The 14,854-nt window shown below is 43.7% G+C and overlaps 1 protein-coding gene across 1 annotated transcript in view; it reads left to right on the top strand.

The window, feature by feature from the left end:
* The first annotated feature begins 2,612 nt into the window (after window positions 1–2,612).
* The window catches only part of LOC127526860 (Fc receptor-like protein 3), a 115,561-nt gene continuing 103,319 nt past the window's right edge, over window positions 2,613–14,854 (top strand). The window contains exons 1-2 of the mRNA XM_051924017.1: window positions 2,613–2,622; window positions 6,576–6,854. Of these exons, the coding sequence (XP_051779977.1) occupies window positions 2,613–2,622; window positions 6,576–6,854 (289 nt within the window). The remainder of the gene's footprint in view (window positions 2,623–6,575; window positions 6,855–14,854) is intronic.

Genomic DNA, 14,854 nt, shown 5'->3' with positions numbered 1-14,854 from the left:
GAGTACATTTCCATCTTTATTCTTTATCACCATAACCTGCTGCACATCTTTCCCAGCTCAGCCCCTCTCTGTAGCCCACTGGTCCTTTACTCCCTCCTTAGTGTCCAACCTCTCATACAACTCATCATACACCTTTTCTTTAGCTTTTGCCATCTCTCTCTTCACCTTGCACCTTATCTCCTTGTACTCTTGTCTACTTTCTTCATCTCTCTGACTATCCCACTTCTTTGCCATCCTCTTCCTCTGTATACTCTCCTGTACTTCCCCGTTCCACCACCAGGTTTCCTTTTCCTCCTTCCTTTGTCCAGATGTCACACCAAGCCCCCTTCTTGCTGTCACCCTTACTACATCAGCTGTAGTTTCCCTGCTCTCTGGTGACTCTTCACTGCCACCCAGTGCCTGTCTCACCTCCTCCCTGAACTCAACCTTGCAGTCTTCCTTTTTCAACTTCCACCATTTGATCCTTGGCTCTGCCCTCACTCTCTTCCTCTTCTTGATCTCCAACGTCATCCTACAGACCACCATCCTGTGCTGTCTAACTACACTTTCCCCTGCCACCACTTTGCAGTCTTCGATCTCCTTTAGATTGACTCTTCTGCATAGGATGTCATCTACCTGTGTGCATCTTCCTCCACTCTTGTACGTCTCCCTATGTTCCTCCCTCTTCTTAAAATACGTATTCACCACAGCCATGTCCATCCTTTTGGCAAAATCCACTATCCTCTGACCTTCTTCATTCCTCTCCTTGACACCATACCTACCCATCACCTCCTCAGCTCCTCTGTTCCCTTCACCAACATGTCCATTGAAATCCGCTGCAATCATCACTTTCTGTCCCTTGGGTACACTGTCCATCACTTCATCTAACTCACTCCAAAAATCTTCTTTTTCACCCATTGCACACCCAACTTGCGGTGCATATGCACTAACAACATTCATCATCACACCTCTGATTTCCACCTTCATCATCCTCACTCTGCCTGACACTTGACATGCTGTTCCTTCAGAATAACTCCTACCCCATTTCTCCTCCTATCCACACCATGATAGAACAATTTGAACCCACCTCTGATCCACCTGGCCTTACTCCCCTTCCATTTAGTCTCACAATATATCAACCTTCCTTCTCTCCATCATATCTGCTAACTCTCTCCCCTTAGCAGTCATACTGCCAACATTCAAAGTTCCTACCCTCAGTTCCACTTTCTTTATCTTTCTCCTCTCCTCCTGCCTCTGGACATGTCTCCCCCCCTCTTCTTCTCCTTCTTCTTCTTCGGCCAACAGAAGCCCAATTTCCACCAGCACCCTGTTTGCTAACAGTACTGGTGGCGGTCGTTGTTAACTCGGGGCTCGACCGATCTGGTATGGAAATTTGCATTGTTGTCCGCATATTGATTTGGCAAAATTATACACCGGATGCCCTTCCTGACGTAACCCTCCCCATTTATCCGGGCTTGGGTCCAGCTGAAGAAACACACTGGTTTGTGCATCCCCTGTGGTTGTGTTGAAGGCCTCTATAATGCCATCATAAAGAAGGTGAAGTGCTGTGGGGTCCAGGGTGCTCACATTTCAAAAGGGTCCTAAAAGACCCAAGGAACTGCAAAACTGCCCAAAATTTTTACCACAGCATTTGTGTTCAGCTTCTGAGACTAAGTTGGTTAAATTTTCATGAGAAATGGCCTGTCCAGGCCTGAGTGATGAGTGCAATTGAGGAGATTAATGTTCTTCATTTCCTTTCCAGGTCTCTACCTGATGTTCTTCCTGATGTTCTATGTAGGTAAGTTTGTCTTCTTAATTAGAGAAATGTTTGCATGCAAAATACAATGTTAAAATATTAACTAGCTGGACTAGGGGAGAAGTGTGTGTGGTTAGCTAAAAGATTCGAATGAGGAATGACACGCTGGAGAAAATAAATGTTGGGGCAACAACCTGGTCATCCCCATTGAATTGTGCACAGTGAGACAAAATAAAGAAATGAAATCGAAACAGAAAAGCAGATCACCTCTTAGAACTTAAATGAAGGCCGTCGTGCTGATGATTTTGGAGCTCTGATCATAGAAGGACGCCTGCTTCTGGTGGCCTCGGAACTTGTAGGTGGTGTACAGTGTAGCGGGTTCTGTGTATTATGTTCTCCCTGTTGCCTTGTTCTATTTGAAAATGATATGCCCTGTGAATTAAAGAATTGTAGGGTATCACTTTAAGGGGGTGGGGGGTCAAGCTGTGCCTGTGGGTCCTTTGTTAACGTGTTCATCTGTGATGTAAGGGGATGCTGTTTGTCCAAAAAGATGGAGAAACCTGGGAGAGGGAGTGCAAAAAAACAGAAGAGAGTGGATTGGTTTGTGTGCACGCGATTATAAGTGTTGGTGAAACAATCAAAGGACGTCTGTGTGCGCGGCGCTGCCCTTTTTTACTCACAGGTGGCGCAGTGGTAGTGCTGCTGCTTTGCAGTAAGGAGACTGTGGAAGGTTGTGGGTTCGCTTCCCGGTTCCTCCCTGTGTGGATAGCGCTTTGAGTACTGAGAAAAGCGCTATATAAAAGTAATGAATTATTATTATTATTATTATTATTGAAGCTTGTCTCTTCTGCTACATAGCGAGGGACGCTTTAACACCATGACCCCAGGTGAGGCGTTCAACAGCTTCAAGGACAAACACTCCATTATAGCTGAAATTCACTGTGGATTACTTTCAGAAAATACGCAGGGATAAGTCCATCCATCCATCCATTTTCCAACCCGCTGAATCCGAACACAGGGTCACGGGGGTCTGCTGGAGCCAATCCCAGCCAACACAGGGCACAAGGCAGGAACCAATCACGGGCAGGGTGCCAACCCATCGCAGACAGGGATAAGTACACTTGTTTAAAAAAGGGACTGGGGGGTCTGTTTATTGTGAGGATGAGAGTTAGTTTTGAGTCTGTTGTAGATGTCCCCCAGAATGGAAATGGAATCCTTACCCTGATAATGGAAGAATGGACTAAATGGGGGCAATACCTGGCCGGGACGCCTTATGATTCCCATCCTGACTGGGATGGCCAAAGGTTACAGGACAGCAGGGAGCAGTTCATCCCCCCACTATAATAGGTGGCAGTGTCCCTCATATAGAGTCCCAGTTTGGAGTTCAGAGGTGCAGCCCTGTAGGGGTCCCTGGCAGACGATAGAGGGGAGGACTTCCAGCATCAAAGGTGCCCGCTGTCATAACTGAATGAGTCGCAACTGGGAATAAGGAAGGCAACACTTGGCCTGAATGAGTAATAGTGTGGGGAGAAGAAGGAGAAGAGACAGCCTGTTTAGTGTTAAAAAAGGAATTTGTGTGGTTAAAAAACCCTTGGATTTGAATCTGGGGGTGTTTTCTGTATTTGTATTTGAAGTTTGGCAGAGAGTGATGCCCCCCTATCCTTCACACTGTCTCAAATATATACATTGTCAGAAAAACGACCAAAAGACATCGAAAAGGTTTGGGGCAGCCACCCATTTAATCATTTACGGCTGCTAAGTTGATCAAAAAACAGAGACATGTTCATTCAACCGAGTCCAAAACAGAACTGATCTCCAGAAAGCAAGATGGCAGCTTTAGAGGCCAGTAGCGGAAGTGATGTCATCAAAACCGGAACCAGAAGTGACGTCAGTGGCTGCCCCAGAGCCGGGTGTGATTTCCCTACAATGGTCTGTAAAAGATCGAGAGGGAAAATTAGTGCACTCCGCCACCCCCTGGTCTGGCATGGAACTACCTGTATTTAAGCCCTTTAGCTGTCTCCTAACTACACGTGTGTGACAACATATACATATACTGTACATATATATACATATATATATATGAGATACAGTACCTAGCAAATAATACAAAGAGTACACAACCAGTGTCTCGCCCTAATTGGGGTTCATCAGGTGTACACACCTTTGCTTCCCTTTACGGGGATCGAACCTCAGACGTCAGTGCCTGAAGTTGTGCCATGGTGGCTGGTTCACTTACTTAACAGGGTGAAGATTATTACAGAGTATTACATTCACAGGTCTAAATCACAATCTGATTACCTACCAAGTAAGTAACGCTTGTGGTTGGTCTGCCAGTCGGCAAACATCCATCACATCCTCTCAGTTGCAAGAAGCAGATCTATATCTATATCTATAATAATAATAATAATAATAATACATTTTATTTATATAGCGCCTTTCCCATGCTCAAGGCACTTACAGAATATAATAAAGAATGGCAGCGTATACAGTATATAGCACTGTACAAACCAGATAAATAAATAAAGAAGATTAAGACTGTGAATTCTGAAAAAAAAAACAGACAACATAATTGATGGTCTCACACACACACACAGAGGTTACATGAGCATCTTGACAGAGAAGTAAACTGAGAGAAGGGTAATAAAGTCAAGTAGAGCTAAAAGACAAACTGAACAGATGAGTTTTAAAAGAATTCATGGAGTCAGCTGACCTGATTAATTTCGGTAGGTCATTCCAGAGTCTGGGCGCTATACAGCTGAAGGCCCTGCTGTCACCCATGGAGTGTAGATTAGTGAGGGGCACAACAAGATTACCAGAATCAGAGGACCTTAGTGGGCGGGCAGGCACATAGTGATGGAGGAGGTCACTGATGTAGTTTGGCGCGAGGTTATTTAAGGCTTTGTAAGTTATTAGTAGGATTTTATATTCGATTCTGTAGGACACAGGGAGCCAGTGAAGACGGAGCAGGATGGGTGTGATGTGCTCGCTGCTGCTGGTTCGAGTAAGGACTCTTACAGCTGAGTTTTGAATAAGCTGGAGCTGTGATAGAAGATTAGAAGGGGCACCTGGCAGTAGGGAATTACAATAATCGATGTGGGATGTGATAAAAGCAGGGACAAGTTTCTCAGCATTAGAGAAGGAGAGGAAGGAACGAACACGCGACATGTGACGGAGGTAAAAGTAAGAAAGTTTCTTAATGTGATTTATGTGGGCGGAATAAGAGAGGGAGGAATCATAAATGACACCAAGATTTTTTACAGTAGAGGCAGGTCTGATGAGATCACCGTCAAGATGGACTGGGAAGGAGCTCATTTTATTAAGTTGCATTTTAGTCCCAATTTGCAGGAGTTCAGTTTTATTGTAATTTAATTTTAAAGAGTTCTGCTCCATCCAGGTTTTAATTTCACTAAGGCAGGTTGTGAGCTGAGAAAACTCTGATGAAGTTCCACTTTTAACATTGCATTAGAGTTGAGTATCATCTGCATAAAAATGATAACCCAGTCCATAGCTACGGATAATATGGCCAAGGGGAAGCATGTAAATACAGAAGAGAAGAGGACCGAGGACAGAGCCCTGAGGAGCTCCTTGTGTGACTGGCGCTGAGCTGGATCTGCTCTTGCCAAGACTAACAAACTCTTGCCTATGAGTCAGATAGGACTTGAACCACTGGAGGGCAGTGCCAGAGATACCCAGCATGTTCTCCATCATTCTGGACAGTAGGATGTCATGTCTGACCTGAGTGTCAAATGCTGCACTGAGGTCTAACAGAATTAATATGCTAGTCTGTCCAGAGTCTGCTGCCATAAGCAAATCATTGGTTACCCACAGCAGAGCAGTTTCACAGCTGTACTGCGCCCTGACACCCGACTGAAAGGGTCCATCAAATTATTAGAGGTTAGGTAATTGGTGAGTTGGGAAGCTACAACACGCTCAAGAACTTTTGACAGGAAAGGTAAGTGGGAAATAGGCCGAAAGTTGTTAAGATTGTCAGCATCAAGGCCAGACTTTTTTAACACTGGGGTTACAGAAGCAATTTTAAAAGTGAGCGGCACAGAGCCAGTGTCAAGGGATGAGTTTATTATTGTTGTAACAGTCGGGATTATGGCATGAAGGCAGGACTGAAGTATCTATCTATCTATCTATCTATCTATCTATCTATCTATCTATCTATCTATCTATCTATCTATCTATCTATCTATCTATCTATCTATCTATCTATCTATCTATCTATCTATCTATCTATCTATCTATCTATCTATCTATCTATCTAATCATGCCAACTACGCTATCTATCTATCTATCTATCTATCTATCTATCTATCTATCTATCTATCTATCTATCTATCTATATATCTATCTATCTATCTATCTATCTATCTATCTATCTATCTATCTATCTATCTAATCATGCCAACTACGCTATCTATCTATCTATCTATCTATCTATCTATCTATCTATCTATCTATCTATCTATCTATCTATCTATCTATCTATCTATCTATCTATCTATCTATCTATCTATCTATCTATCTATCTAATCATGCCAACTACGCTATCTATCTATCTATCTATCTATCTATCTATCTATCTATCTATCTATCTATCTATCTATCTATCTATCTATCTATCTATCTATCTATCTATCTATCTATCTATCTATCTATCTATCTATCTATCTATCTATCTAAATAAAGGAAGGCGTTAAGAATGCACTTCACGTGTGTACAGCAGATGTGAAGAAGACGTGTGATGTGACTCGTGTTATATGATGGAGAGAGAAAAGCACTGAGGATTGCATAAAAAAATAAAATAATGAGCTGTGATTAATGTGTCTTTTAGGTTGTCGGTCCCAGCCCGTCCTGTCCCTGAAGCAGGAAGGTGAAGACATCTTTGAGGGCGACTCGGTGACCTTTGACTGCCAGGCAGATGATCCTGATGCCTGGCAGTACTTGTGGTTGAGAGACAGTACGATCCTTCACGAGAGTTGGGACAACAGCAGCGCTCAAATGATAAAGAGAGTCACCCTCGCCGACAGAGGGTCGTATCGATGTTACATACAGAGGAAAGCTGACCTAATTGAAGAATTATACAGCAACATGATTGAACTGCAAGTGTCCGGTAAGGCCAGGCTCCGGTCACCGGTCACCGTCCACAAGTGTCTCAGCATTAGGCTTGTAAGAGAAATGGACCACTGGCTGTCAACTGACTGTGAGGGTGCCATCAGTCACTGAGAGAAGTGTAAGGTCCTTAAGTTTCGAGTAGGTTCTTTGTGATGATGGTCTCAAAAAAGGGTCCTATATATAGGAAACAAAGGGGTGAGGTGACAAAAAGAGAGGGACAAGGGCAAAGAGTAAGGGGCTCAGAAATGAAAGAAAGTCTTAAATGTCGCCCTTGTCCAAAGTCTTTGTTCATCATAGTCACAATACGACACGACAATCACAAGAATCTGCAGATCTCATTGATAAAGGGAATGGGGGGTGAAGGCTGAAAGTGATCAGGGATTGATGAGCTGCCATCTTTCTCTCCTCACATTTCATCTGTCCCTCATTCATGCTGATCATCTCTCCAAAATCAGACCTTAGCTGGCCGAGTATGACGCAGAACGTCTGGTCCAGGCTTCATTCTTGCAACTCATAATTAGCTTGAGGACGCCTCATGTGCCATCAAGCCACTTCAGGTGGTCCACAATGCATCGGCCCATCTTGTATTGTATGGGCATACGTCACTTCTCTCTTCACATCGCTAGACTGTAGCAGTTCACATCCTAAAGAGTAGTCAGCGGGTTGGCACCGGGGTAGATGGACAGCACTGGTGAGGTCTTCTGCTCCTTCTCACCCACTCAGGTGTGCGGGGTATCAAATCTCAATCCACACTCCTTTCATATGTCGCTCGTAGTTGGGGGATGAGCTGCCCACCTCCATCTAAACTAAACTGCAGACTCCCTCAGTATGTTTGAAATCCCGATTGTTTTGTGAACGTTCACCAAATTGTTCACGGTGTCTGCGTGGGTTTCCTCCGGGCGCTCTGGTTTCCTCCAACAGTCCAAAGACATGCAGGTTAGGTGCATTGGCGATTCTAAATTGGCCTTAGTGTGTGCTTGGTGTGTGGGTGTGTGTGTGCCCTGCGGTTGGGCTGGCGCCCTGCCTGGGGTTTGTTTCCTGCCTTGTGCCCTGTGTTGGCTGGGATTGGCTCCAGCAGACCCCCCGTGACCCTGTGGTTAGGATATAGCGGGTTGGATAATGGATGGATGGATGGATGAATGTCTGTCGTATTCTTATTTGATCATTTATTTTTGTTTTGCTATCTCTACAGCTCTTCACTTGTGGTGATCAGCTTCTGTAACCTGTCCTGCTACACTCACACACTAGACCCGGGTACTCAACTCCGGTCCTGGAGGTCCGCTCTGGCTTTTCGTTTCAACCAATTCCATATTTAGAAGCCTGGCCTAGTGGATAATGACGCCTGATATTTAATGTTACGGCTTGTTTGTGCTTTCATTCGTCACAGACAAATCTTGATCACATTGCAGATTTTTTTGTTTTATGAGAACGTTATCCAGATGTTTTTTTGGTCCAGGACACATTTGCAACTCATGATCAGTTCTCTCTAATTCATTTCAAACCTTTCTACTGACCTGATGCAGATGCTGTATTTCATTTACCGTAGAAGTCAGAGATGGGAATGACGGCGTACCCGAGTTGACCGCATTCAGAAAAACGATATGGACACGTCCAGGAAAAACTTTGTTGTGCTTGCTGTGTCAGGAATAAATAGTAGCTGTAAAAGAGGACAAGATAAATACAAAGAGTTGGGGACGATACCACCACCCCATCTATTATCACGCTAAAAATAAGGATAGGTTTTCAGCAAAAGACAAGTCACTAATGTGAGTCTCAGATCAGACTGACTAAGATGGCAGGAAAAGGTAGGTCTGGGGGGACGGATACTGGAAGTAACATCACAGGTGGTCTGCTTCTCAATACAATACAATTTATTTTTGTATAGTAGCCCAAAATCACACAAGGAAAGCTGCAATGGGCTTTAACAGGCCCTGCCTTTTGACAGCCCCCCAGCCTTGACTCCCAAAAAAAACCCTTGTAAGGAAAAAAAAATGGAAGAAACCTTGGGAAAGGCAGTTCAAAGAGAGACCCCTTTCCAGGTAGATTGGGCGTGCAGTGGGTGTCAAAAAGAAGGGGGTCAATACAATGCAGTACACAGAACAGAACAGAACACAAGTCATCCTCAATACAGAATTCAACAGTAGATGATATTCCATAATATGATTTGGATTTGTTTCGAGTCCTGGAGACCTCAGCCATCAAGCTGCCTCCCCCATTTGGCCATTCCACAGCTGAGACAGTGCTGGGCCAGCCAATCCGATGAAAGGACCCCTCTACCTGACGATTTCTGCAATCCCCATCAGAGATGACTTTACCTTAGGCAGGCACACAACTTGGCAGGTGGGCCGTGGCACCAAGTGGTACATTTGAGTACCGAGAGGAGAAACAGAATAAGTGAGGGTTAGTATCCAATTCTAACTATCATGTCACTTATGTTTTAGTGCTAATGACTAACAACAGAGATGCAGTCTGTACAGTTAATCAGCAGCTCTAGTCAGGGTGTGCTAAACTGAAGTCGTCAGCTTGAGACTGAAGGGGCATCTCTTATAGTAGCAGGCAGACCAGTCCACTGTTTAGGGTCCCTGTAACTAAAAGCTCGACCTCCCATTGTTATTTTATTAATCCTAGTAATCATAAGCAGACAAACATCTTGAGATCTTAATGTGCGCTCAGGTTTGTAAGTCATGATAAGTTCAGATAAGTAAGCCGGACCTCGGCCACTTAAGGCTTTACATGTTAAAAGGAGGAATTTGAAATCTGCCCTAAACTTAACCGGGAACCAGTGTAAGGACTTGAGGACTGGGGTTATGTGTTCGTATTTTCTTATTCTAGTAATAATTCTTGCAGCAGCATTTTGGATTCACTGGAAGCTGAATAAAGAACAGTTTGAACATCCAGTGAACACCGCATTGCAGCAGTCAATACTACTAGAAATAAAAGAATGAATTAATTTAAATAAAAAGTGCCTTAATTTCCCAACATTTTTAAGATGGAAAAAACCTGATTTACACAACTTTGTAATGTGACCTGCTGCAGTCAAAGATATCTCCGAGATTGCGGGCTGATTCAGTAAAATGAATGGTGACTCCAGCTGAGTTAAATGACGACAGAATAGTGTTGTGATCAGTGTCACTCCCTCCAATAATTAACGTCTCTGTTCTCATCCATCCACTCCTTTAATTCACTAACACAGCTAATTAAAGACAGCATCAGAGAAACTTCATTTGATCTAAATGAAAGGTATAACTGGGTGTCATCTGCGTACGAGTGAACATTAACATGATGTGTTCTGATTATCTGATGTGTAGAGGGAGGAAGAGAAGTACACAGCGCCATCTAGCGGATCGGCGAAGAATTAGCACCTCCAGAGCCTTTAAGCTGTGACACAACACATTACATGGTCCTTTGCACATCCAACCACAGAACCATCCATCCATCCATCCTCTTCCGCTTATCCGAGGTCAGGTCGCAGTTGCAATATGTCCGTGGATAGCACTTGGACAGTACTCTGTGTACAACCGATTTAATGAAAAAGAAATGGAAATGCTAAATAAAGTGCATGTTACTGCTGCTTTCACTTAAGTTTGAGGTGTTCGTCGCCATTTTGGGTTGACGTCATAATCGAACAATCTCAGACATGGGAGACCAACCCCGAATTAGGACTTCAGTTAATAATTCTGACTAGTAACTCTGAAACTGTGACTTTCCGGTTTGAATGGAATGCAGCAACATGCACAAGTCTGAATAGAAGCACATTAAGTGGAGAGCTGGTGGTCTCGTTATTATTTGCATCTCATCATTAACTGATGGCTTGTCAAGGAAACTGCAGTAGTTTGAAACTTAAATAGGCAATGGAGGGGTTCTGAGTTGCAACAAATGAGTTAACTAAAAGTGAGCCCCCAAAAATATTGTCTTTTAGCAGTAAATGAATGGGTTCTAACTAAAAAATTTGCTAAAGCAAAAACCTACAGCCACTGTGGACCACCAGAGCTAGAGCTGAGGACCCCTGCTCTAGAGGGACTTACTCAATTATTGTGAGCCACGTTGGATAAAAGCATCTGCTAAGCACATAAATGTGAACATGAATGAAATTTTAAAAAGATGAAAAACAAAAATGCAATAGAGAATGATGGGAGGAGCGATGGGGGGATTAGGATCAAAATTAATGAATAAGTTCAAAATAAAGAAAATGAATAAAAAAATAAGTAATGCAGTGTGGCCTGGTGCAGGATAGAATGAAAAGTTGGGACACCAACCGGGTCAACCCGTTTAATTCACGCGGTCCAACAAAAAAACTCACCTCTTGGCGTCACTATAAACAGCCCCCCCCCCCGGGCCAAACAGCAAAAGTATTCGGCTCTTCAGCACAGAAGTGAAGTTCAGTTACCGGAGCTCCGTCCGGTGGGTCGCTCTGACTGCACCCGGCTTCTTATATCGCACAAAGGGCAAGGGGCGGAGCTAAGTGCCCTCACTGGGCGGTGTCTCGGTGCTGCAGGGAGAGAAGGAGAAGCGAATGTTAGCGATGGCGCCCCCTGTCACCTTGGCATGTAATTACACAAGGAGATCTCCCGATGTGCATGTGACAATTAAAGGATGAGTTTGGTATTTTACAAGTCACAGTTATTTCCTCACAAACATGCTACATATGAATTTGTCATGCAAAATTGTGCTCTAAAGTTAATCAATTTCTTTAAATTAAAAAAAATAAATAACTGGCACTTTATATTGTAGTCAATGGGGCACGGAGAAAAAGCATTAAAAATGTACCAAATAGACGTTGAGTGTTAATCCACATCTGCTGATTACACACAAATTGTAAAATAGTTTATAGAAGTCCATTTTTGAGCAACAAAACACTAATATTACGAGATTCCGCCATTTTAAAAGAAGACCAGTTATGTGCAGCAACTGTTCACCCACCAGGACACGGTTTCCTCCTGACAGACCAAACCACAGTAAATGTTTTGTGCCACGCGTTTGGTTTTGTTTTTATTTACTTCAATATTTATGTGAGATTTCGCACAAGCACCACAAGATAAACAGATTACTTCCAGATTTCTTTTTTTTTGTCCACAAACGTGTTTGAAACACGGAAGGCGTGGATCAATACTCAACAACTGTCTTGGCTTGAAAAATGAACGTATCTGGGATGTTTTTAAGCTTTCCTCCATGCCCCATAGACTACAAAGTAAAGGGACAGAATTGTGTATACAGTGCATCCGTAAAGTTTTCACAGCGCTTCATCACTTTTCCACATTTTGTTATGTTACAGCCTTATTCCAAAATGGATTAAATTCGTTTTTTTCCTCAGAATTCTGCACACAACACCCCATAATGACAACGTGAAAAAAGTTTACTTGAGGTTTTTGCAAATTTATTAAAAATAAAAAAACTGAGAAATCCCATGTCCATAAGTATTCACAACCTTTGCTCAATACTTTGTCGATGCACCTTTGGCAGCAATTCCAGCCTCAAGTCTTGTTGAATATGATGCCACAAGCTTGGCACACTATCCTTGGCCAGTTTGGCCCATTCCTCTTTGCAGCACCTCTCAAGCTCCATCAGGTTGGATGGGAAGCGTCGGTGCACAGCCATTTTAAGATCTCTCCAGAGATGTTCAATCGGATTCAAGTCTGGGCTCTGGCTGGGCCACTCAAGGACATTCACAGAGTTGTCCTGAAGCCACTCCTTTGATATCTTGGCTGTGTGCTTAGGGTCGTTGTCCTGCTGAAAGATGAACCGTCGCCCCAGTCTGAGGTCAAGAGCGCTCTGGAACAGGTTTTCATCCAGGATGTCTGTGTACATTGCTGCAGTCATCTTTCCCTTTATCCTGACTAGTCTCCCAGTCCCCATCCCCACAGCATGATGCTGCCACCACCATGCTTCACTGTAGGGATGGTATTGTCCTGGTGATGAGCGGTGCCTGGTTTCCTCCAAACGTGACATCTGGCATTCACACCAAAGAGTTCAATCTTTGTCTCATCAGACCAGATATTTTCTTTCTCATGGTCTGAGAGTCCTTCAGGTGCCTTTTGGCAAACTCCAGGTGGGCTGCCATGTGCCTTTTACTAAGGAGTGGCTTCCGTCTGGCCACTCTACCATACAGGCCTGATTGGTGGATTGCTGCAGAGATGGTTGTCCTTCTGGAAAGTTCTCCTCTCTCCACAGAGGACCTCTGGAGCTCTGACAGAGTGACCATCAGGTTCTTGGTCACCTCCCTGACTAAGGCCCTTCTCTCCCGATCACTCAGTTTAGATGGCCGGTCAGCTCTAGGAAGAGTCCTGGTGGTTTCGAACTTCTTCCACTTACAGATGATGGAGGCCACTGTGCTCATTGGGACCTTCAAAGCAGCAGAAATTTTTCTGTAACCTTCCCCAGATTTGTGCCTAGTGACAATCCTGTCTCGGAGGTCTACAGACAATTCCTTTGACTTCATGCTTGGTTTGTGCTCTGACATGAACTGTCAACTGTGGGACCTTCTATAGACAGGTGTGTGCCTTTCCAAATCATGTCCAGTCAACTGAATTTACCACAGGTGGACTCCAATGAAGCTGCAGAAACATCTCAAGGATGATCAGGGGAAACAGGAGGCACCTGAGCTCAATTTGGAGCTTCATGGTAAAGGCTGTGAATACTTATGGACATGGGATTTCTCAATTGTTTTATTTTTAATAAAATTGCAAAAACCTCAAGTAAACTTTTTTCACGTTGTTATTATGGGGTGTTGTGTGTAGAATTCTGAGGAAAAAAATGAATTGAATCCATTTTGGAATAAGGCTGTAACATAACAAAATGTGGGAAAAGTGATGCGCTGTGAATACTTTCCGGATGCACTGTTATTGTGAATTTCTACAAGTCCTAACATTAACTCGAATTTCGTTACCCTGAGCTACATAACTGTAGAACTAAGCTGAACCTGAGACAAGTCCAGCCTTACAATTTCTGAGTGACCAGATGGTGCAAACTCAGCTTTGACCTTAACAATGAGATCACGAGTACAAGTGGCAGAAATGGGGTGACTGCTCTGACACTCCGTGAGAGTCTCGGTTATTCTGGAGAACCTCAATGTACAGACGCTGCTCCTCCGGATCGAGAACTGCTAGTTGAGATGGTCTGGGTATGGCGTAAGAATGCCCCCCTGGGTGGCTCCCCCCCCAAAGATGTTGTGGGTGCTTCCCACTGGGAAGACACTGGAGGGATTCTGTGTCCTGACTGACTTAGGAATGCCTGTGAGTTCCACAGGAAGAGCTGGAATCTGTAGTTGGGGGCAAAGAACTCTGAGTTGACCTACTCGGCCTGTTTCCATTAAGACCCTCACCCAGGAAAAGTGGTTTCGGAAAATGAGGTGAAATATGCCATGAAATATGTTGAAAATAAAAGGAAAGTGGAAATAATTAATATTTTATAATGGAACTAAGAACCAAAGAGAACAGTGGAGCAAGGTGCAAAGCTGTGTGAGAAAAATAAATTCACTTATGTGACCACCAGGCGGCACCATAGAGCCCCAAACCACAGACACGTCAATACAGCACTCAGTTCATGAGTTTTATTCCATAAGGCACTTCTCTTCACCAGCAATCAGCCACAATAATACAAAATACACAAATTCTTCCACCTTACTACCACCCATTGAGTGTTGCCCACTGCCTCCATGATATGAGGCATTGGACACTCTCCAGTGCCACTCCATGTCTTCCAGGAAACACTTCCGGGCCATAAGAAAAGTACCCGACAGTGCCCTCTATAGGCACGTAGGGACCCCAATAGGGCTGCATTTGCACACTCCATATCCCAAACACCCCTATGGGTGTCCCGACTGGGTTCCTATATGACAGTGGTTCTCAAACTGTGGGGCGTAACAAAAAGGGGGGTGCGAAGATGTGAAAAAAAGAAAACAAAAATCGAAAATATGAAAAATACATCTATTGAAACCAAAACAAATGAACACTCTGATACTAGAAAAATAAATCTAGAGTTAGATAAATGTCGATAAAAGTT

This window comes from Erpetoichthys calabaricus, chromosome 2 (genome assembly GCF_900747795.2).
Source record: "Erpetoichthys calabaricus chromosome 2, fErpCal1.3, whole genome shotgun sequence".
Lineage (NCBI taxonomy): Eukaryota > Metazoa > Chordata > Cladistia > Polypteriformes > Polypteridae > Erpetoichthys > Erpetoichthys calabaricus.
This window is presented reverse-complemented; position numbering and strand designations above follow the sequence as displayed.